Source organism: Harmonia axyridis, chromosome 6, assembly GCF_914767665.1.
Source record: "Harmonia axyridis chromosome 6, icHarAxyr1.1, whole genome shotgun sequence".
In the NCBI taxonomy this organism is placed as follows: Eukaryota; Metazoa; Arthropoda; class Insecta; order Coleoptera; family Coccinellidae; genus Harmonia; species Harmonia axyridis.
The window spans coordinates 39,362,553-39,383,650 of NC_059506.1; the positions used below are offsets into that span (position 1 = coordinate 39,362,553).

Sequence of the window (21,098 nt, forward strand, 5' to 3'; positions counted from 1 at the left end):
AGTTTTGAGCTGTGTTAGGAAGAAATTGAGGATGTAGATTCCAATTAGGCATTGATGATAAACAGAAAAATGTTTCAACAACTTGGACGAAAACATAGATCGAAAATCTCAGTTGTGGGGCAGCATAAGTCTCAATTGTGTGGCACATACACTCATTTCAGAAAAATTTGTAGAAATTTGTAGAAAAATTTTTCTACAGGTTTAAACGACCATTGTTTTACAAAATTCGCAATATCTTGGCTTTGAAGGGAGTTAGGAGGAAACCGACGGTGGGATAGTATTCAGAATCGAAAATTCTTCATGATATCAAATTTTGAAAGTCCTGCGCTGCCAATTTTTTTTTTTCGAAAAATTATACAAATTGCCGGATATCTCGGTTGACAGTCATCCTAGGAATTACCTGATTGCAAATCGGTATTAAGCATCGAGATAACCTCCTTATATCAAATTTTGAAGCAGGTCCGGCCATAAACTCACCTATTAAAATTTTCCAAATCAGATTTTTTTCTTGGCCTCAGTGGTGCCATCTAGGAAGAATAGCTCCAACTCAGTTATGATGAATAGGTACCCATCACAGGATTCTATCCGTGTTAAGCCGCGGAAAATAGTAGTTCAGTAAAACGCGGAAAGATGGCTCCTAATGATTTAAATTTTTGATATTTTCCAAAAACACTGGCATAATTTGAGTGTTACCAATTCTGAGTTAGGCCTCAATTAAAATAAAAATTTTAACCTTTGTATGATTTTTTCAATGTTGGATGTGAAATATTGAACTCGCTGTATGATGGGTACAGAGGTAACATTAGCTTCAACTTTTTCTACAGAATTAAATGAGAAAATCATCGTTTTATGCTATTCGAAAATAAAACTGAAATGCTTCATTTGATATTAATCATCCTTCAATAATAGTGTTAGGAACATTTTTTTTGGCAGTATTCTTTTTCAATTAATACAGTTTCAATATTTCTCAACCAACTTTGAAAAAACATATACAGACATACAGTGTGAAATTTTCGTCCTATATAAAAAATCAAACACAGTGGGATATAAGATAAATAATCATAAACTGATTTTATGTAGTGTTTTTATTCAGCATGGAGGAAACTAGTTAGTTATATAAAAAATATTAAATTCTCCTTTAAAACTATAAAATCTTGTGGATTTGCTGGTAAAATAATTTCAAATTATTTATTCAACTCATATAACAGGCAATTCTTATTAATTTCTTATGTTTCAAACGTTTCCCCCTTCACCAGTGATGACCATGATGTCCATGGTGATGGTGATGATGATGGTGTTCCCAAGGAGGTGAGTGGTGATGGTGATGATGTGCTGAAAGAAAAAAAAATATTTAACACGGTATAACTTCGGTGACTCGTTTCATTTATAAGTATTGCTTAGCAAGAAAAGCATTAAAAAAAAATTTTTTGTTATTCTAACATGACTGTTAAAAAAAATCCACTCTAAATTATATTATCTATTCTAATATGGTTCAAAATTTCTCTTACGTGGATCAATGTGTATGTCCATATGTGGCACAGGGAACATCCTTGGTTCTATGTGAATTTCAGGCCCATGGTGAGGTCCATGGTGGTGAGGAGGTCCAAAATGTGGCCCAAATGGAGGTGGTGGAGGAGGTCCACAATGATCATGGTGATCATGATGGTGATGGTGATGAGGTCCTACACCCATGTCAAACTTTCAGCTATAGCTTGGACAAAAAACGATTCAATGAAAAGTTCACTCTTCAACAATATTTTTGTTTTGATGAGTCCTAGTACTAAATCAATTATTTATCAGAAAACAATTTGTTTTTTATCAGATAACTCTATATCTAAATGCGTCAATCTTGTGGATCAATAGGATGATAAGGTGATAAGGTTAGTCATGTTTATTTCCAATTGGTACCACTCATACCTTACATGGAAAATTTCATTTTACCTTTAATCGATGAGAAAAAATGATATTGAGTGTTTTTTTGAAATATTTGACTGAATCATTTTCTTATTCATCAAAATTCACCCTGTATTTCAAGGGTTCTTGAAACTATGCATCGGATGTTCTTTGTTAATGACTCTTGAGAGGTTCTTCTTCTACCTAACTCGATGCTTTTCGAAAATATTCAAATTAAAAACAACATTCGTATTTCAGTCTGAGTTTCTTGTCAGAAACAACTTTGTTTATCTTTTGAAGTCATTCTCTTCATAAAATTTCCTATGGCTCATAAAACTCCAAAAAACTTATCTTTAAGAGGCATTTTATGATATCTAAACAAATATTATCCTACGTATTTTCCAATTATAGGTTCAATCAACACTTAAAATGATTCATTTGTTGAGAAACTCTTTTATTATCACTTAATCTATATTTTTTCAAGATTGGATTATCTAATAGTATAAATAGCTAAGTCAAGTAACGGTGTCCTCAGAGGTATTTTTGAAAGATACAGCTGAAAATGTGCGACGATCATCACCACCACCACGATCACCATGATCATCATCACCACCATGAGCACCACGATCATCACCATCATGTCCCACCACCACCAGATCCATGTGTGCACATAGAAACATGTAAGTTTATAATTTTGCTATTGAAATGGAATTTTATCATATTACGTAATAAAATTCGTGAAAAAAAAATTATCTGAGATTTTTCTACCGATGAGATCACATTCTTTATAATAAAGAATAAGTACATATTTATTCTATGCACATTTCGAATTTTCAGAAAAACGAAATTATTGAAATATCATAGATTATCTCTTTTTGCTTATTTTTTGTAGATACTGATGGTCCACCACGATGCTGGGAGGACAACTGCCAAAACAGAGAATGCCGTTATCATTACGGGCATCATAACCAACACCACCACCACAATTGTTGAGAAGACTCGCAATAAAGATATTTTACGTAAATTTTCAATTAGGGAAATAATATCAATGTTTCTATATATTCTTTCCATTAAACTGGGAATTTAATCAATAAATATCAAAAACAAACTTTTCTAATTTTCTTTTGTCCCTTTAATTTTTTATCTAAAATTAATTTATTGGGCTGAATGTTGATTTTCAAGTTATTTTCATGAATTAATCATTTAACCAGATGGATTCTGAATCAATTCTTCTCCTCTATCCTTTCAAGACGAGAAAAACATTGCAAATGAACCTAAATCATTCAATTTCATACTGAAACTTACGAAGGTAAAAAAAAAAACTTGTTATGTGAAAAATTATATTCGCCTGCCCTACATACAAAAAATTCTCATAATCAACAATATGATAAACCAAAATATAGCAATATATACATATAAAAACCAAATGAAACTCAAAGCAATTTACAACAAATAGATAGATACTGTAAAAAACAGTAGTCAAATTTTTGAACATCTCACATATATATAATAAAATTTTTATGTACATAGTAAAGTCTTCTGTAATAATCCTAAATTATCATATACATATTCAGTAAGAACCATACGTCTGTTGATCTCGATCTGAAAATAAAATACAATTCGGTAACACCTTCGATATTATACAGATGTCGTTAGAATCAAGAAATGGTATCTACACTTACGTAACGCCGAAGTTGGGGGCGGTATGTTCATGCCCATGGGCGGGACGTGATTCAAACGGGGGTAATGCTGTCCAATCACATTCACATGAGGGGGCGGTGTTCTATAAATGGCAGTGGGGGGAGTTTGATACGCCGGATTCATCCTAGACTGAGAATGGACAACGGGGGGTGTTTGTGGGGCAGTGGTAATCCCGTAAGAGGGGAGGTAATGTTGGGGTATGTTGTTGATAGTGTGAACTTTCGCTCTTGGGGGAAAAACATGTGGAGGGGGCGAACCTGGAGGTGGAGACGGTGGGGGAAGGTTCTCGTACTCCTCCTCGGACTCTGTGGGTGATACCGGAAAGGTACGTCGCTTTTTCACCTTCACCTGGAAATTTGAAGGATTAAGAAACGAAATATGAAAAAGCATTGAGTGTTATTCACCTTAACCTTTTTCTTCTTTTTCTTTTTGACGGACTTCTTGTGTTTCTTTGGTTTCATCAAAGCTTCGCTTTGGGGAGGTGGTGAAGACAGTTCTTCACCGCCTGACGGCGAAGTTCCCTCTCCCGGCCGAATGCCATCAGCGAATTGGACAGACTTTCTCTCTCTCTCAGTCTTCAGGCTGCTATCCAAGAACCTGCGAAAGAATTCCTCCGTAAAAATCCCAAAAAAATCAAATAGGCAAACATCTGATGTGTTCCACACTCACCTAGAGGTACTAGAGGATAAAATACTCCTGCTGGGATCAAGCCCAGGCGTGCTGCTTATCACTTCAGGTATCATCGCATTGAGGTCCTCGTTCTCCAATCCGATGTATCCATCCAACTCCAGAGCCCTCTACGGATCGATAAACGGTTGAAAAAGATCACACGTATGATACTTGTGGATCACTTACCTTTATCATCTCCTCCGTCGACACTTTCAACCGCATCTTCTTCTTTTTCACCCTCTCTTTCTTCTTCCTTTCCTTCTCCTTCTTCCTCTCCTCTTTCTCCTTGCGTTTCTTCAACCTGTCGGCCAATCTATCGTCCAATACGTTTTCGGCCGACCGCTCCTGTGGAGTCACGTTGGGCGCCATGCTCTTTTCTACTAGGAGAGGGGATCCCTTGGGCGGTTCCGAAAGGAGTGGAGGAGGAGTCACTGGTTCCATCTCAGAGGGTACTATCTGCAGCATGTTGCCGACCTGGAGGATCATCTGGGACGGAGGTGCCTGCTGAAAACCAATCAAATGAAGCGGATGACGCAATTGAAACGACAGGTATTATTGCTAGATGTTGTCATTATAATGAAAAAGGTGAATTACCACTGGTTGAGGAGGCGGTAGTCCAAAGTCCTCGCAGGGTACAACCTGTATAATATTTCCGACCTGCAGATTTTTCGACGAGGTCTTAGCCGGCATCGATGGGAAACTCCCCAAATCAGTGGACATATCGTGATGATGCTGATGTTGATAATTGGAATAAAGCGAGTTTTGACGAGGATCCAGAGATTCCGTATGTTTCGATACAGGTTGATGATGCTGAGGTTCGTTCTCTATTCCCAGGACCTGATTGATCCTTTCGTCGAGAGAAGGCCTTTTAGGAGACAAGGCAAGTCTCTGCCTTCTGCTTGACGGTGCAGGTGTCGAACTAAAAAAGAAAAAGTTAGAGACCAAATTCATCCTCGAATTAAAGTAGGTAAATCAGAGAGCTAGCAGTTGTATCATTCGGCTTTACCTGCACAAAGGCGAACTGGAACTATCTACTGCGTAATGTTGGGGAAGTAAGTCGTCGCTGATTGTCGAATCGGCAACGCTGCGTTTTAGCCCTTCCATCGGACTGAGTCTTGGAGATTTGGACATCCTGCCATACTGGGAAGACTCCCTGGGACTTGGAGATCTTCTTCGGGACGACGGACTGGTTCTAGCAGGGGAGTAGCTCCTCCTCCTCTTTCCCGAAGTGGGAGGTGATCTTCTGTCGCTCCTTTCAGGTCTCCTGGCGTTTCGTCTTGGCGGAGATCTCAATTTAACAGGAATATTATCACCTTATTGTTTCAATTTTTTTTAATATTAACTCACCTGTGTTTTGGCGAGGATTTTTTGTGAATAGGAGATGAATATCTTCTCCTCCTGGGAGAAGAGCCCCTGTGTCTTGAAGGCGACGAGTAATTTCTACTCCTGGAACTTCGTTTCGGCTCCTCCTCTTTTTTCCTATGCTCGTCAACTCTTCTGGTACTGGAGTCTCTTCGTTTTTCATCGTCTCTCTTTTTACCATCATCTTCCTTTCTTCTTTTGTCCCTGGAAGTATTAGAGGGACTTCGACTTCTGAAAGAAAATCATGATGAGCATCATAAAGAAAACCGGGGAATAATTTTGGAAATCACCTAGACTGTTTCCTTTTGAACGAACTCTCAGATTCACGTCTTCCCTCAGTGTCTTTCTCTCTGTCTCTAACCTTTTTATCTGTAATTTTCTCTTCGGTTATCTCCGGCTCTTCCTTCTCTATAACTTCTTTTTTTATCAGTGGATCAATAGCTGCTTTTTCAGGTATGCTCTCTTCGAGTTGGTTATTTTGTACTATATTGCTTTTAGGCGGCAACTCTTCGTCAGAATCATTGTCCAATTTCCAGTTGGATCTTTCTAGTAAAAGTGATTTTTTTTGAATTATTAGACTTGAGAAAGTGAACGGTTTTTTTTGGCTTTGATTAATTGGAGACGGCTGTTGATTATCTTCAGGTTGTTCAATTTCCTTAGTTTTTATTGCAGGCGCTGGAAATTTACAAACATTTCAAAATAAACTAAAAATCGGAATGTCTATAAAAAATTTAGATTTTTCAAAAAATTGGTTGAGTTAGGTTAAGTTTAAGCAACATATCTTCCTCAAAAAATAGCTTTACCTTGCTCCAAAGCAATCTGGGCGGTGGCTTTCATAACGACAGGCATAGTTCCTTGGGACAAATCCAGCTTGGGGGAAGGTACAGGAGCAGGAACAGTTGGTACTTCTGGCATGGGTATTTCGCCAGGTAGAAGTATTTCTTGCAATATCTTGGGATCGGTTGTAGCGAGAATCTTGGGCTGTTCGACTTCCTCATGCCTTCTCCTATTCCTGTCTCTCCGAGACTTAGAAATCACAGACTTAGTTCTACTCGACTTTTGGCAGGGTACTTCGCTTTCACTGCTACTTATCACAATGTCACCAGTTTTATCCCCTCCGGACACGGCTCTCATGAATTCCTGATAAGCGCTCTCGAGTATGGTGTGTGTGGGACTTTTTGTCGAGGATATTTCCGGTGAACTGTGGATGACCATTATGTTTTCGGAACTAGATTTACTGATATTAATCGAGCTGGTAGCAGTTTCATCCGCTGAAAAATTAGGTAAAAAATGTATCCAATAAATAAGAAAAGGTTTTTCCCTCACCTTTATCACTATTTTTCGAGTGGTGTTCTTCCATCAGTCTTCTTTCTCTGGGTGATGAGTGGATATCGTCCGGCCACCTATTCCTATTTTCCAGCCAAATAGGGGACGACTCATGCCTATCCCTGTATTCCATCTCCTCGATCGACTTCTTCCTCTCCAATTCATGTATCCTTATCTTCTCCATCTCCAACTGCATTCGTTGCTTGTTCAAGTTTATTCTTTCCGCTTCCAGCAGCTCGATTTCTTTTCTCATATCTAAATATTCCGGAGAACTGTAAGAGGAAAAAGAGAAAAATTTGAAAAAATTCCTACACTCATTCAAAACACCCATGAAACAATTAAAATTAAATAGTTACCGTGTTCGAGACCTCTTCTTCTCGTGCTTATTGTAACTCCGTTTCGTGAATTTGATGTCCAGGGGCATTTCTAGGACCGGGGAAGCTCCGAACGGGATATCGCTAGGTTTTTTCTTCGAAAAAGCCCTCTCGAACACTTCCTCATCACTCTCCCATCCTCTGTTGCCCCTTTTAGATCCCGGTTTAACAACTGAAACCCCATCGTCACTCTCCCAATTAGATTGGTATTCTTCAGTGTCTGGCGTAGGTTCTGCGGCATTTTCTTCGATCTGGGCTTTTTTCCTCGATTTCTCCTCATCTGTTTTCTTCACAGGAAGTTCGGAACTTAAAATCTGAAAGAAATTTTTCGTCAATATTGCATAATGATTTCTCCACTCGTGTGCTCACCTCATCTACAATTTTCTCATTGACCTTCACTGTTTCCTCGAGCTGTTTCTCTTTCTTCACCTTCAAACTGATCTCTACTTTTTCCGCAGGCACATCTTCCTCATATTCTTTCTGGCTTATGAGCTTTTTTGAGTCTTCAGCTGGTGGCATAACGTCTTCACATTTATCTTCCTTTTCAACTTTCACTTTGACAGGCTTTTCAATTTCCTTCTCTTCCTTCTCCAAATTATGTTGAAATTCCTTCTTCAATTTTTTCAGTATCTCCTTCTTCTTCTGTTTCTTTTTTTGCTTCAACTTCTCTGCCTTAAGTTTCTCTTTCTTCCTCGCTTTCTTCTCTTTTTCTTTCTGTTTCTTTTTTCTAGCCTGTTTTCGCTTTTTTTTCTTCGATTTTTCTTCATCCAATGATGAAGAACTAGAATCAGACTTATGCTCATGTTTCGATTTTTTCTTTTTCTTCTTGTTCTCTTTTTCAATATTACTTTTTCTATCTGGGGTTTCAGCCCATTCATCATCAGAAGGTATGGATTTAACAATACTATCTTGCTTTTTATTGTTTAATTTTTTTTCATTTTCAATCTCTTTTTCCCCTTTTATTTTGGGACTTTCTTTACATGTGTCTTCTGATAATGACATTTTTCTTTCTGGTGTCCAAGATTTTAGCTCTTCAATTTTCGAATCTTCATTTGTACTTTCTGATTTAGTTCTATCTTTCCTTCTGGAAGGAGAATATTTTTTTTTATCTTTATGTCTTTCGACCCCCTTGAATGAAATATATTCAGTTTCTTCTTTTGTTGATTCATTTGTTGTTTTGCTTGCTTCTTCAATTTTCAAATTAGTTTCATTTCTTTCTTTTTTACCCTGGGCACTTTTCTCAAGATGTTCATGCAGATCTAAGGGGAGTTGGTCATCATCTTCCTCGTCATCAGAATAATTAAGAAGAAATGATAATCCTATGGATGTTTCTAATGCTTTTGATTCACTGTCTTTCCAATTTTTCAAATACCAATTTCTCTGACCCATAGGTTCATTCGTTTTGATTCTAAAAATATTAAAATCTTTCTTAACTGAATCATAATATTAAAAAATATACATACTTTTTTGAATTTCTAGTGTAAAATTTTTCCAAGAATTCTTTATGATTTTTATTGGTTCTATTCAGGACTTGTTTCCTATTCAGATAGGGTTCTTTCACTTTAGTTAAATTTTCATTATAAGAGATTCTTGGTCTTGTCAGAGTGAACCTGCAATAAATCACTAAATAATTATCCTAAACCTTAAAACCCTTGAAATAATTTACCTTAAGAATTTATACGGAATCGATACATCTTCTCCCCTGTTATTTTTGAAATGATATGGTTTTATTAAATCAGAAGGAGAATCAAAAAGAAGTTGTCGAAATATACTGGAACAGAAAGATTATTTTAGAAGTCTTAGATAAGAGAAATATAACAAATACTTACTCATTAGGTGTATTACTGCTTTGACTTTTGAAATGAGAATCTTTACACAGCAACTTCTCAAAAGTCCATTGGTCACGTTTGAACTCATCCCAATTTCTCGGATACTTCACCTTTGATTTTTCTGAATATTTATCCCTAGCAGTTGTTATTGTAGGACTGGGAGACCTGCGAGAATATTTGTCTCTGGCTGTTATTATTGTAGGACTAGGGGACCTACGAGTACTATCACTTTTCCTATAATTTCTTACTTTCCTCTCTCTTTTACGAAAAATGAAATTTTGTTCAGAAGATTTAGATCTGGATCTTCTTGTTACCTTCTCAGCTTCATTATTTTGAATTTTATATGACAATTCTGATTTTTTCAATAATTCAATCTCTTCAACAGTAGCCTTAGCTTTATCTATGGTGTTTTCTGTAAAATTATGAGATAAATTATAAACATTGAAACTAAATGAGTGCCTACCTTTCTTCGATTTGATGCCAGCGTTTTCTTGAGATTCGCATTGAATATTCAAAAATTTATCATTGAGACCTGCAGATTTCATTTTTGCTTTAGGAGAAATTAGAATTTGCTTCTGCTGAGCAAATGCTTGTAATCTTTTTTTGGCCTGTAAAGTGTTCTTGAAGGTAGGTTTCAGAGAGTATTCATTATTCTCCTCTTTCAGAGTAGAAGCATCATCATGTTCAATAATATTTTGGGGTGAATTTGAAGATATTTCATTTGGATCCTGTGTTTCTTCTAAACATGAAGAATCCATTGTATATATTGTTACCTTAAACTATATATTATTATTGATTTTTTATCGAAGTTGAATAGAGAAAACTTTACCTTATCTCTCGATTTACAACATTATGAACAATTTTTAATTCACACCATAATTAAACATTTATTGCAAGAGAACCTTCAAAATTGATTAGATATTTTTGGAACTATCATATTTCCCAATGAGAGTATGAGATTAGAAAAATATTTCAGTGGCTTGATAAAAACTTTCAGAATTTCTAACAATTCATCAATATCTTCTGTTTTATTGAAAAGAAAATATTAAATTCATTATTCCAAAATAACACGGTTAATCAATATTTAGGGACTTTAGTGAAATATGTAAGTATATTGGAAATAACCAAACTTAGTAACTTTTCATAACTTCTATGCTCTTTCTCAAATTTAAATTAAATTGATGAATGAATACTATTATATCAATGAAATGTAGGAGTAATTTAATTAATAACCTAAATAAATATTCATATATAAATGAAAATATATATTCAATTATTATGAAGAAGAAGAAGAATTATTTATTGATTTATGTGGTTGTCTGTGTCTACAATACATCAGTTAAAAAGAAGAAAATTTGTTATTTTATGACACTAGATCAATTAACGTCATAGAACAAGTATATATACTTACTCTATGATTAACGTCAACGTACGCCATATTGTCGAAGCTATATACCATTGTTTTGAGAATTGATAACATATTCAAAATATTGAGCATATCTATGAAATGGCTGTTGAAAATAAAGTATGCAATATACTAGTATACATTCAAAAAACATTTTTTAACTTCCTATATTTTTTAGACTGATTACACAGAAGAAGATGATGATTTGGAAGCTTTAAGACTAGCAGCCCTCAATTCTATTAAGAAAAAAAACGAATCAAAATCTAAAAAAGAATTTAATGTATTACCTCATAATAATTATAAAGGAACTTTTAGAGGAGGAAAGAGAAGATTTTTTTCTGGACAAAACAGGGGAGGAAATAGAAATGTATGTCTTACTCCTATGTCATGTAATAACCTACTTTCTCTTATGGCTAGTTTTTACTAAGAACTAACAAGAGAGTGCATAAACGCCACTGAATTCTTAGGTTTAGTTCGTAGTTCTTAGGAATAGTGCATAAACCAGCCATTAAGTTGATCCATTAATTTTGTATTTTTATTTTACAGGGCCAGTACAATAATCAAGTCAGGAATCCTAATCTCATTGCCATCCCAACATCTACAGAAAGCTCTGAAAATACTGAATTACGAGTATCAAAATTTGCCATTAAAAATGAAGACCCTCCCAAGTTGATACTACCTCAAGACAGATATGCTAATTCAACAACTCAAGTGATCGAAGCTGACGGCCCTAGTAGTAAATTTGATAGATATAACAATTCAAATTCTGAGTCTGAAGAAGAGGACGAAATTTCAGAATCTAAATTAGAAAGGTGTGACAGCTTAGAGGCTCTAATGGAAGAATTAGATGCAGAAATATTAGGAGAACCTATCAAAGAAAGGAAAACTAAAGCTAAGAAAGGTTCTCTTGGAACAGACGAGAAAATAAACAAAATGAAGGTAGATGAGATAGTTAAAGCAGAAGAAGAATGTGAGAATGGGGACAAGGATACTGGGAAACCCAGTAGTGAAGAAGTTATTGTTCATAATAAAAGCCCAATAAAGGATATATCTGAATTACCAGATACTACTGAGGAAAAGCCGGAAAGTACAATGAAAGAAGTTAAAGTTGAAAATCAGAGAAAATTCATAAACTCTGGTAAAACCCATCTGCAGAAATCTCCCAGTCAGAGGAAAAGTTTGAACCGTCGAATGAATAATTCCAGAGTCTTCAAGGCCCACCAACCCACAAACAATCCTATCATGCCCCCTAATCACCTAATCATGAATCCTGTACAAGCTCCCCAGTTCACAACAGTTTACAACACAGTACCATCTTATACCATACCCGAAGTGTTCCCAATGAACCTACCCCCTCCATATATCCCACCACCACAGATGCAACAACATATTATGCCCTTAGACATACCCCCCGTAGGATATAATGTACCTCAACTTCAGCCGTTAGTAATAGAACCTCCAACTTCATCTGTTACAATGGGACCCCTATCCCCTAGAAGTGCGGCATTTGTCTTACAGAACCGCGCAATTGTAGAAAAAAGGAAGAGGTCCCCCAGAAGGTCTTTCTCAAGATCTCCCTCTCCAGCTCACCATCGTCCAAGATATTCAAAATCGCCTGTCTCAGGTAGACCCCACAGCCCTGTCCGAAGATCCATGAGCCCTGTCAGAAGACCTTTTAGTCCCCTCCAGAGATCCTCCAGTCCTAGACGCTCACCTGTAAGAAGATCTCTGTCGCCTTATCGCAGGAATAGAGATAAATCCCCAAGAAGAGATTCTCCGAGGAGGTCTCCAAGGCGAGTAAGAAATTCACCCAAAAGATCTCCTAAACATACTAGGGAGTCCCCCAAAAGAAACAAGGAATCTCGTAGAACACCCATCAAAGATCGTTTGGGTAATAGGAGTAAGGTTGAGGAGAAAGAAATCCAGAACAAAGAACAAAATTTATTGAGTTCTCCAAAAAAACAAGATTCTAAGCCACTGGATCCTGTCTTGGAAGCTAGGAAGAGGAAATTTGAATCTAAAGGAATCGTTATGAAAGAAAGGGTAATTAGATTGAAGCCTAAAGAAGATACCGTTCAGAAGGTTCCAGAAGAAAAAACTCCAAAACCTAAGGTTGAGGAAAAATCAAAGCAGAAAACTGCAGAAACCTCAAAACCCAAAGTTGCAGAAAAAACAGAGGATGCCAAGCCGAAGCAAACAGTTGAAAAGGCGCAGGAGAAGCCTCAGGCTAAATCCTCTGTTAGAGAAGAAAACAGTACCAGGATTGTATTGCTTCCCAAAAACGAAACAAAAATCCTAGCCCAAGGGACGACCCCTGTGGCACCCCAAAACCAGTTGGAAGATGCAATGAACGAGTTAGAGATGCTGCTGAAGGACGATGAGGCACTCGAATTGACGGCCAAAGTAGACGATTTGTTCAGCGACGAAGAGACAGATCAAGAAAATGAAGCAAAGAGATCCAAAAACGAAACAGCGAACAGAATAGTTATAAACGGCTTTTCTAAAAAGTCTGAGAAAAAGTGCGACACCAAGGCCAAGTGGAAGTTCGAAGAATCAAGGAAAGAAGTGAATAAAACAAAGAAAGTCAAGAAGGAGCCCCTAACCAATCCAATCGAAAACCGGAAGATTGAGATCAAAATAAGAAATCCCTCGAAATACGAGAAAAATAGCAGTAAGATAGGGCAGTCTTCCAGCGGGAGGAAAGTGGAGTTGACCAAGAAGGAGTCTTTCAGTGGAGAAGACAGTGAACCTGAGATTGTAATGGAGGAGGAGGAGGAAGATATTGAGGTCACCGCCAGTAAAGAAGGTAAAAATACTTAAAGTTATACTTGAGATGCACTTAGTTTCTGGACTTGAATCCCTCTTTAAATAATTTTATTATGAAAAGATTATGTTTATTTATTTGGAAAAGACGACTAATTTTTTTTTCTTCTATTCTTTTCATCATATTTTTCCTCAGAACACTAGTTTGTAGAGTTTGAAAAGTTATAATAATGTTTCAAAGATCATTTTGATATCTTTTGTGATTTCCAAAATTTCAATTTTTTTGAAATAGTGTCTGGAATGAAGCCTTGAAATTTTCTGATGTTATTCAGGAACACCCTGTACACAATATATACTGTTATATTTACCCACTCTAGCTTAAGAAGTATAATTTTTACCAAAATTTTCTCTGAAACTAATAATTTTGTTATTTCCAGGTGATCTTAGGGCACAACTCAGTAGGAAAAGAGCCGAGAGACAAAATAAACTACCTTCTGTTGAAGGTATCCAGTCCAGACTCCTACAGAATGCTCTTGAGGGAGCAGTTTTCAAAAAAAGGAAATCCAAGAAAAAAGAGAAAGAATCCAAAGGTAAACATAAAATATAATTAAACTTCATTGATCTTCTCCCGATAAAGACCTCCAAATGTTCCAAACATTCCCTGAATCATTGTATTTCTTCCTTTAGAGTGCTGCATGATCAAGAAATTGATCAAAAAGCATCGGTGTATTACGGGCCATTGCGATTTGGCAGTGCAATCGAAGAAAAAGATCAAGCTTTTCAGACGATTCGAGATATGCAGACGATTCTTGACAGGTACCCTTTCCTTTTTCCCATGTTCCTTACACACTCAACATATGAGTCTTTTGCCACTATATTGATTGTCAAGGCTCACCCTGTATATTTCCTGAATTTTCAAACAATAAGCTTTTTGACACTGTTTTAAAAAATCTTTGTCCTATTTGTTCCTTTCCTTATAGGTTAGATTTTCACTCTAATTTATGGTTTTTTTCTTTGTTGCAGATGTAAAATTACCCATTCATCTTCGTCTAGGCATAGCGCACGACTCTGACGTTTTTGCTGAATCCATCGTGTCTGAGAAGATTCCCAGAAAGAAATCCAAGAAAAGGAAGCACACAGAAATGGAACAGGTATTGTGTTAGTTGTGAATATTATCATTTATCTATTATTTTAGCTTTATTGTTTGTTATTACACGTTTGTTATAAGATTGACAAGTCACTGTTACACAATGAGTTCCTTGTTGCTTATTATCCAACACAGAAGTATTTATTTATTCTAAATCATCACAAACTGTTAACTTTTGGAGATTTATTTCTTCGCTGTGTGTTGGTATTATTTCTTTTACAAATTTCTGTTATTTGCGTTCGTTTATAAAACTTACTCATTGTTTTTGAGAGTTTATGGAGAAATATTCGTTATTTTCAAATCAAATTTTTCGTTCTGAAGTTTTTATCAATTTTAAAAGTTTTTTATTTTAAACGGGTGGTGTATGAAGATGTATTAAAATCTCCTGAAACTATTTCGTTGTTTTTAAGTGTTTCATATTGAAACTCATCTGTGATACTTATTTATGTGATAAATCTGTGATTTTTTTTTTTTACAAATATTTATTATATATGAAATGTATACTAGTCATACTTGTATATTTTTTATGTGATATTTGAATTTTTTATGGATGGTTTATATTGCTTTTGTAGAGAATGCATAATTCCTTTTTAAAATGTAACAATATTCCATATCCTTCGGAATATCCTTGTATCCTGAACAATCCTGGATCATTTCCAAAGAGAACAATGTGTGAAAATATTGTCCTATAAAAATAACATAGGATCCCTGTATATCTTATCTTTTATTGCATGGATCAGTCCCTCAATTATATTTTTTTTTTCTTCAAACGTTCCATTTGCAAATCATATTTTGCACTGTAATTAGGAATTGAGATAACCAAAATATCTGAACATTTAATGAAATATTTATTACATTTTGGAAAATTTGGATAGAATAGGTTTTTATTCTCAGATTTGTTATAAATTATACGAATATTTCAACATTCTTATTTGTTGATCTGGCTGAACTTCTTGGGACTGATCTGTTTCCATCTCCTTGTAACATTGCTTGATGTAGGGAACAAAATCAAAATTTTATAATATTTTTAATCTGATTTGTAAATTTATTGTGTAGCATAGTTTAAACACACTATTGGCAGGAAAATACTTATAGTTAATTGTTTATGATAGGTATAACCGTTCTCTCTCAGCTAGAGTGTCCACAAAAAATCAACTAGGAGAGGCAACCAACAAAAGTGAAATAAAAAAAAAAAGACTTCCACTGACTTAATTTTCTTCTTTTCAATTTCAGCTGTAAATATATTCGGGATAATCAATTTATTTTAATGCTTATGATTCTTGTAGATTAATTTTGTATTAAAATATAATGTTCACTTTATTTGTATATTTCCAAAATTGAAAAAATATATTAAAATATCTATTGATTAAGTATAATAAAAACTATTAATAGGATAATCATATAATTTCCTTTCTAATTATAACTACAAATCGTAATTTTAATAAATGTAACAATTGTGTATATAGTGTATAGTTTTATTTATAAATATATTTTTTACTGAAAATTTCTATCATTGTACCTGATCTCTGTATGTTTTTGTTGAGTTTTAATAAAAAAACTTTTCCAATATCTTTTTCTAAATGTTCCTCACCTAGGTACTAATTTTTTTTTAATAATATTCTTATTATTATCATTTGTGAATCAATTTTGATAAGAACATTTGATTGGCAAGAATTTTATAAAAGTAAGCCTCAAAATGAATGGCAATATATTATAATCCTTCAGTCTGAATATTTTCAAAGATTTAAAATAATATTATATCATTGCTTATGGCTCAATAGAAATTAATTTTGAATAAAAAGGTGGAGAAAATAAAAGTTTTATTCTTTCATATAAAATTAACAAATATCTTCTTTTTTAAAGTCATTCTTCGTCAGTGGACTCATTGTGTTGTTGCAAATATAACAATACTTGTTTTTTCATCCTTTCATCCAATTTTAAATGGCTTGCTCTGAAAGCTACGTTGGCACAGCCCATATATGGGCATTTTGTTTTTCCCTTTTTTTCTTTAACATAGTTCATAATGGTGTCATAATCGAAATAATGCCCACAAACTGCATTTTTATAAGGCTCTTTTATTAATACTTTACTAATTGGATCTATGGGAGGTTGAAATACATTAGAACAAAGTAAAGAGTCATCTACTCTTTCAAAGTTAGCATCTGACAATGTTTCATTTTCTTGAAGGATTTCCTGGATGTCCGAACCGCTAAATACATCTTTCCATACAGCTGATTCAGTGAGAATTAACTCTGTTTCATCCTCATCGACATATTTCTTATGCAATGCTTCAATATCTAAATCTATATTGTCAATTCTATTCAAATCCTTTTCTATTCTTAATATAGCCCTGTCTGATTTTTCCTTCGAAAAATTAGCCTCACTGTATTCTTTTGCTAGGTCCTTTATGAGAGAAAAAATTTCTGTATCGTTTTTGAGATATTTATCAGATAAATCTTTACAACTTTTTAATGAATCGATACAATGTCCTAATATATTCTCGTAATCATGGGAAGACATCACTCGACACTGATATAACAGCTTAAATGGCTAATTTCTCTCAGAACTTTTAAAAACAACTTTGTTTTCAGTAATCAGTAGTATGACCATAGACCTAATATCCATGGACGTCGCGTTAGAGAGAGAAGTCGGGAGAACGAATAAGATGGAACATCGGAGGGCAGTCTGTCAACTCTCTTGATTTATTGCCCTAGAGAAAGAGAACAATATACATCTCTTTCAACTCGAAGAGTTGAACCACAGACTAGTAATCTGTGGTTGAACGTTAAATCGTTATTCCAAATTTGAATTTCGATAATCATGGATGAATGAATGTTCTCTTTTATCTAATGAAAATTTTCTGTAGCACAATCCTTTTCGAAATGAAAATATTATTCCGAATTTGCTTCTATTTAGTCTCATGAAAAATATTGAGAATTTTTCTACCTGAAGTAAAAGAAATATTACCAATTCAAAAGATGATTGAATCGAATATTACTTATCTTCACCTATAGCCAATAAGAGTATTGCTGATTCCTATACGCAATTATTTATATGTATATTATATTTCCTTGAGATATTAACGAGTCCAACTCATTGTTACATTAAATCCTGTTCTGTCCCCACAATGTCAGAAAGAAGTATGGTCTAAAATTTCTCAATTTTCCTGATTCACATGGTAGAAGTTCATCCAAATATATGCCATATTTTATTCCATCATTGAATTAGGCAAATCGAAATGATAAATATAAAAAAGTATGTAAATTTCATTCTATTCAGTTCATAAAACATATAAATAAATATCATGTCTTTATATCTTTCAATCAGATGATTTTGACATTTGACCATCTCAGAGTAATAAATCACCTATTTTATTGCTTTTAGGTTCTTCACAGATTGCCCTCAGTAGCATCTCTGTTCGAATCAAGAGAAATCATATATTCTTCTCTCTCTAGGTCTTTCTCCTCTACGAGCTTCGGAAAAATCACGTGACACTCGGTCCATGGATATTAGGTCTATGAGTATGACCAATTTAGGGTTATCACTCGAAACTTTTCCTGTTCTTTAAAAGAACAGGTTCTTGCATAGGAAATTGGTTCTCAGCTGTTCCGAAAAAAAGGGAGATAATCCTGTTCTCTTCAAGCTGTTCCTAGAGGAACATAGGTAATCCTGTTCTTTAAAGCTGTTCCCAGAAGAAAAGTATTGAATGCAAAACAAAGATGTTTCACTAGTAGTGTAGTTATATTAATATTCTGTAAGTGTAGTAGTTTAACACTGTTGTATTTAAGTGTTTAACACAGGCTACTTATTCTATACTTTCGGCAACCGGTCCTTTCATAAAAGAACAGTTTAAAAAACACGTTCTAGGTCGGGAATAGAACAGTTTTTACAGTTTGGAACTGTTGGATTTTCATTTTACCTGTTCTTGAACAACTCTTACCATAGAAGTTATCATTTTTTTACACCTAACCTAATAATGTGTTGTAGCCACAGAACATTATTATATAAATTTTTCTGAATATTCGTAAATTAAATTGTAAATAAAATAAGGCTATGAGCTTTCCTAATTCTAATAAAGAAAGAACGATTACATTATTTTTATATCTGGTCAGGTCAACATATAGTAAAAAAATAACACTATTGACAAATAAAATTATTTTCTATGAATCTAGAAAATAGATACTTAATCAAGATTTACTTTATAAAAATAATCATTAATAATATTAATAATATCTGAAATAGCTCTTTTCCAAAATTTAAACAGATTCAAATATGTTGAAACCAAAAGCACTAATAGAGGTTCTTAGCCAAGCTAACACAGGAGGTGTAGAGATAACCTTGTAAGTAAAACTTAATCTATACCAAAATAGCAGCAAACAGAATTTTCTTGTAGATTATTGAACCTTGAGGGTACCCTTTTGGCATATAGTGGCTATGGAGATAAAGATGTTCAAGTTACAGCCGCTATAGCTAGTAATATTTGGTCTACTTATGAAAAGAATGGAAGAAATGCCTTCAGAGAAAATCATCCGCAATTGATACTTATGGAATGTGCTGAAGGAAGGGTAGCTATTACACAAGTTGCTAATCTACTCCTTTGTTTATATGCGAAGTGCAGCGTGGGGTTTGGAATGTTAAAACAAAAAGCTGAAGCCTTAGTTGAATACCTAGATGGACCATTGAAGCAAATTGCAACAGCTTGAGACAACTAATAGAGATTATTCGGTACAACAGCTTTAAATATATGTACATATGAGATTTTATATAATGGAGTGGAATGTAGCAATTATTCTTTCTTATACTTCAATCTAATTAATAGCTAATGGTATATATTTTTTATTCAGCTTAAAAAAAATATATAATCTATTTTTTCATGAAAATGTTTTTGGGTAGCTATTGACCTCAACAATTATCGATTTAACTAAATTGTCCCACCTTTCTGTGAGAAATCAAAACTTCAATATATTTAAAAACACAATTATTGCACAAATTTTCATTTATTCACAAAACATACAAGTTAATTCTTCTGTTTGAAAATAATTAGTTTCATTGACAATCCGTAAAAAAATGTATATTAGATAAATATAAAAAAATATTTATTGGAAGTAGTAAATTAGTGATAATAATAGAATCAATATCAAATGGAATATCTTCATGAAATACCATTTCCATAATATTCAATCTTCTTATACTTTGTAACCTAAGGAGGAGAGTCTAGAAATAAATACTAAGGGTTTTCAGTATGATACAATATCAAGAGAAAAAAATGAAAAATTAAATAGTTCACTTATAATAGAGTATAATATAGTCAAAATTTAGGAGGATTCCTTGAAGTATTTGTTTAAATTCAATGAAATATCAGAAGTATATGAGAATTTACATTTACAAAATCACATATCTAATTCCACAAATATATATTTCTTGGATTGTGATTTGTGAATTTAAAATAAGTTTTATGAATTTCTTTATCTTAGAGACAAAGAGATCAGAACAGTGGCTTGAGTTTTGTCAAGTTAACCTCAAATTTCAGCATCTAAAAATAAAAACAAAAATTGGATGTGAAGAAAAAATTGATAAGTGGTAGAAATCAAAAATAGGTTTCACCTAATTAGGGTTCACCAAAACAAGTATATTACCTTTAACGTTACATTCTAGAACCTTTCTGCTGAAGAACTTTAGCCTTATCTGTATGTTCTACTTTGCTATTTTCACGAGCTCCGTATTCTCTACTGACTACACACAAAAATTCAGCATGTTCCTCTGTCCCATAATTATATTGAGAACCAATATTCACCAATTGCTCAAATTTCCACCCATCAGATAAGGTAGACACCATCTGAAATGAAAATCATCATATGAAAATCACTATAGAAACTTTAGGTTGATGATATTACTTGAGTGAGTTCATCTTCATGGCATTGCAAGACCCTATAGACATGTTTTTGACTATCTTTTGGTGCCTTATTGTCTCTATCACAGATTTTTTCTTTAATCAAATTGATCAACTCTGCAATATTATAGAATTCTGCTTCTTCTAGAACTCCTTCTTCTGCGAGACCATTATTTATGATCAATTTTCCATGTCTTAAATAGTTCAAGATAGGAGAGAAATAGTTAGGATCTCTATCTATTAAATAAGCACCAGTTTCATCCTGAAAATCACATATTAGTTTAACTGCCAATAATTTTCTCTAGTGTGTACTAGTCCTCAATATTCTAACTAGATAAATTCATTTTTTTCCTGTTCTTACCTTGTCAGATTTGAGATCGCTATCCTTTTGAATCAAGCGAAATAAGAATGAATTTGGATCCCTGGCAAGAGTAGTTTTTGTGGTTAAAAAATATGTCCCACCAACATTCAATCTAACCCATTGCTGATTAACTATTTTCGATTTGGGATTTGTAAATACATCTTTATTGTTATGTGAGTAAACTTTCTCCATGTTTAAACAGACAGATAAACTAATCAACAGCAGAACACAATCTTGTTACCACAGAGAACTAAATCAAAAGGATTGGTCGATTTCGGTGATAAGAATTGTGTGAAATGGAAAAACCGCAAATGAATTTCACGAATGCAAAGGAATTAATCATCAGTTTTCAAAACGAGTGATTGGAATGATTTTTCA

General features: G+C 34.1%; 6 protein-coding genes and 1 long non-coding RNA gene across 12 annotated transcripts; 3 read left to right on the forward strand and 4 right to left on the reverse strand.

Moving 5' to 3' along the window:
- Nucleotides 1-1,174: 1,174 nt before the first annotated feature.
- On the reverse strand, nt 1,175-1,786 carry LOC123683359 (histidine-rich glycoprotein-like). The gene is made up of 2 exons (XM_045622355.1): nt 1,509-1,786; nt 1,175-1,332 (listed from the first exon to the last, which is right to left on the reverse strand). Exons 1-2 carry the CDS (start codon nt 1,690-1,692, stop codon nt 1,250-1,252), a joined length of 267 nt encoding a protein of 88 aa, XP_045478311.1. The 5' UTR covers nt 1,693-1,786; the 3' UTR covers nt 1,175-1,249.
- Nucleotides 1,787-1,934: 148 nt separating this feature from the next.
- On the forward strand, nt 1,935-3,001 carry LOC123683360. The gene is made up of 2 exons (XR_006747970.1): nt 1,935-2,573; nt 2,786-3,001. It is a non-coding gene; the product is annotated as an uncharacterized LOC123683360 (long non-coding RNA).
- A 218-nt stretch (nt 3,002-3,219) lies between these two features.
- LOC123683354 (daf-12-interacting protein 1-like) lies at nt 3,220-10,254 on the reverse strand. 3 transcript variants are annotated; one of them, XM_045622345.1, is made up of 18 exons: nt 9,984-10,254; nt 9,618-9,927; nt 9,155-9,566; nt 8,992-9,096; nt 8,789-8,935; nt 7,695-8,733; nt 7,308-7,639; nt 6,952-7,223; nt 6,429-6,896; nt 5,916-6,300; nt 5,611-5,856; nt 5,270-5,551; nt 4,858-5,182; nt 4,450-4,767; nt 4,264-4,391; nt 3,999-4,191; nt 3,576-3,942; nt 3,220-3,495 (listed from the first exon to the last, which is right to left on the reverse strand). In XM_045622345.1, the coding sequence occupies exons 2-18, from the start codon at nt 9,910-9,912 to the stop codon at nt 3,464-3,466; spliced, it is 5,346 nt and encodes a 1,781-aa protein (XP_045478301.1). In that variant the 5' UTR covers nt 9,913-9,927; nt 9,984-10,254; the 3' UTR covers nt 3,220-3,463. The 3 variants fall into 3 exon arrangements, with proteins under 3 accessions (XP_045478301.1, XP_045478302.1, XP_045478300.1); XM_045622346.1 differs by having other exon boundaries at nt 4,450-4,764; nt 9,618-9,933; XM_045622344.1 differs by having other exon boundaries at nt 9,618-9,933.
- A 305-nt stretch (nt 10,255-10,559) lies between these two features.
- LOC123683355 (muscle M-line assembly protein unc-89-like) lies at nt 10,560-15,793 on the forward strand. Of its 4 annotated transcripts, XM_045622348.1 has the most exons (7): nt 10,586-10,679; nt 10,738-10,926; nt 11,106-13,365; nt 13,760-13,912; nt 14,010-14,138; nt 14,346-14,473; nt 15,582-15,793. In XM_045622348.1, exons 1-7 carry the CDS (start codon nt 10,662-10,664, stop codon nt 15,585-15,587), a joined length of 2,883 nt encoding a protein of 960 aa, XP_045478304.1. In that variant the 5' UTR covers nt 10,586-10,661; the 3' UTR covers nt 15,588-15,793. The 4 variants fall into 4 exon arrangements, with proteins under 4 accessions (XP_045478303.1, XP_045478304.1, XP_045478306.1 ...); XM_045622347.1 differs by having other exon boundaries at nt 10,560-10,679; nt 14,346-15,793; XM_045622350.1 differs by lacking the exon at nt 14,010-14,138.
- Nucleotides 15,794-16,276: 483 nt separating this feature from the next.
- On the reverse strand, nt 16,277-18,014 carry LOC123683356. The gene is made up of 2 exons (XM_045622351.1): nt 17,998-18,014; nt 16,277-17,076 (listed from the first exon to the last, which is right to left on the reverse strand). The coding sequence occupies exon 2, from the start codon at nt 16,987-16,989 to the stop codon at nt 16,333-16,335; it is 657 nt and encodes a 218-aa protein (XP_045478307.1). The 5' UTR covers nt 16,990-17,076; nt 17,998-18,014; the 3' UTR covers nt 16,277-16,332.
- A 622-nt stretch (nt 18,015-18,636) lies between these two features.
- LOC123683364 (ragulator complex protein LAMTOR2) lies at nt 18,637-19,447 on the forward strand. The gene is made up of 2 exons (XM_045622362.1): nt 18,637-18,809; nt 18,863-19,447. Exons 1-2 carry the CDS (start codon nt 18,742-18,744, stop codon nt 19,170-19,172), a joined length of 378 nt encoding a protein of 125 aa, XP_045478318.1. The 5' UTR covers nt 18,637-18,741; the 3' UTR covers nt 19,173-19,447.
- Nucleotides 19,448-19,743: 296 nt separating this feature from the next.
- LOC123683363 (BTB/POZ domain-containing protein KCTD5) lies at nt 19,744-21,090 on the reverse strand. Its single transcript, XM_045622361.1, has 4 exons — nt 20,721-21,090; nt 20,364-20,621; nt 20,106-20,305; nt 19,744-20,002 (listed from the first exon to the last, which is right to left on the reverse strand). The coding sequence occupies exons 1-3, from the start codon at nt 20,910-20,912 to the stop codon at nt 20,114-20,116; spliced, it is 642 nt and encodes a 213-aa protein (XP_045478317.1). The 5' UTR covers nt 20,913-21,090; the 3' UTR covers nt 19,744-20,002; nt 20,106-20,113.
- Between the last annotated feature and the right edge of the window lie 8 nt (nt 21,091-21,098).

Coding starts and splice junctions, on each gene's coding strand:
- LOC123683359 (XM_045622355.1), bottom strand. CDS start 1,692: ATGGGTGTAGGACCTCATCACCATCACCATCATGATCACCATGATCAT. Junction 1,333..1,508: donor GGACATACACATTGATCCAC/GTAAGAGAAATT, acceptor TTTTTCTTTCAG/CACATCATCACCATCACCAC.
- LOC123683364 (XM_045622362.1), top strand. CDS start 18,742: ATGTTGAAACCAAAAGCACTAATAGAGGTTCTTAGCCAAGCTAACACA. Junction 18,810..18,862: donor GGAGGTGTAGAGATAACCTT/GTAAGTAAAACT, acceptor ATTTTCTTGTAG/ATTATTGAACCTTGAGGGTA.
- LOC123683355 (XM_045622347.1), top strand. Junction 13,366..13,759: donor GGTCACCGCCAGTAAAGAAG/GTAAAAATACTT, acceptor TGTTATTTCCAG/GTGATCTTAGGGCACAACTC. Junction 14,139..14,345: donor ATGCAGACGATTCTTGACAG/GTACCCTTTCCT, acceptor TCTTTGTTGCAG/ATGTAAAATTACCCATTCAT.
- LOC123683363 (XM_045622361.1), bottom strand. CDS start 20,912: ATGGAGAAAGTTTACTCACATAACAATAAAGATGTATTTACAAATCCC. Junction 20,622..20,720: donor GCGATCTCAAATCTGACAAG/GTAAGAACAGGA, acceptor TGTGATTTTCAG/GATGAAACTGGTGCTTATTT. Junction 20,306..20,363: donor ATGAAGATGAACTCACTCAA/GTAATATCATCA, acceptor TTTTCATTTCAG/ATGGTGTCTACCTTATCTGA.
- LOC123683354 (XM_045622345.1), bottom strand. CDS start 9,912: ATGGATTCTTCATGTTTAGAAGAAACACAGGATCCAAATGAAATATCT. Junction 5,857..5,915: donor TTCAAAAGGAAACAGTCTAG/GTGATTTCCAAA, acceptor ATTTTCTTTCAG/AAGTCGAAGTCCCTCTAATA. Junction 5,552..5,610: donor AAATCCTCGCCAAAACACAG/GTGAGTTAATAT, acceptor TGTTAAATTGAG/ATCTCCGCCAAGACGAAACG.
- LOC123683356 (XM_045622351.1), bottom strand. CDS start 16,989: ATGTCTTCCCATGATTACGAGAATATATTAGGACATTGTATCGATTCA.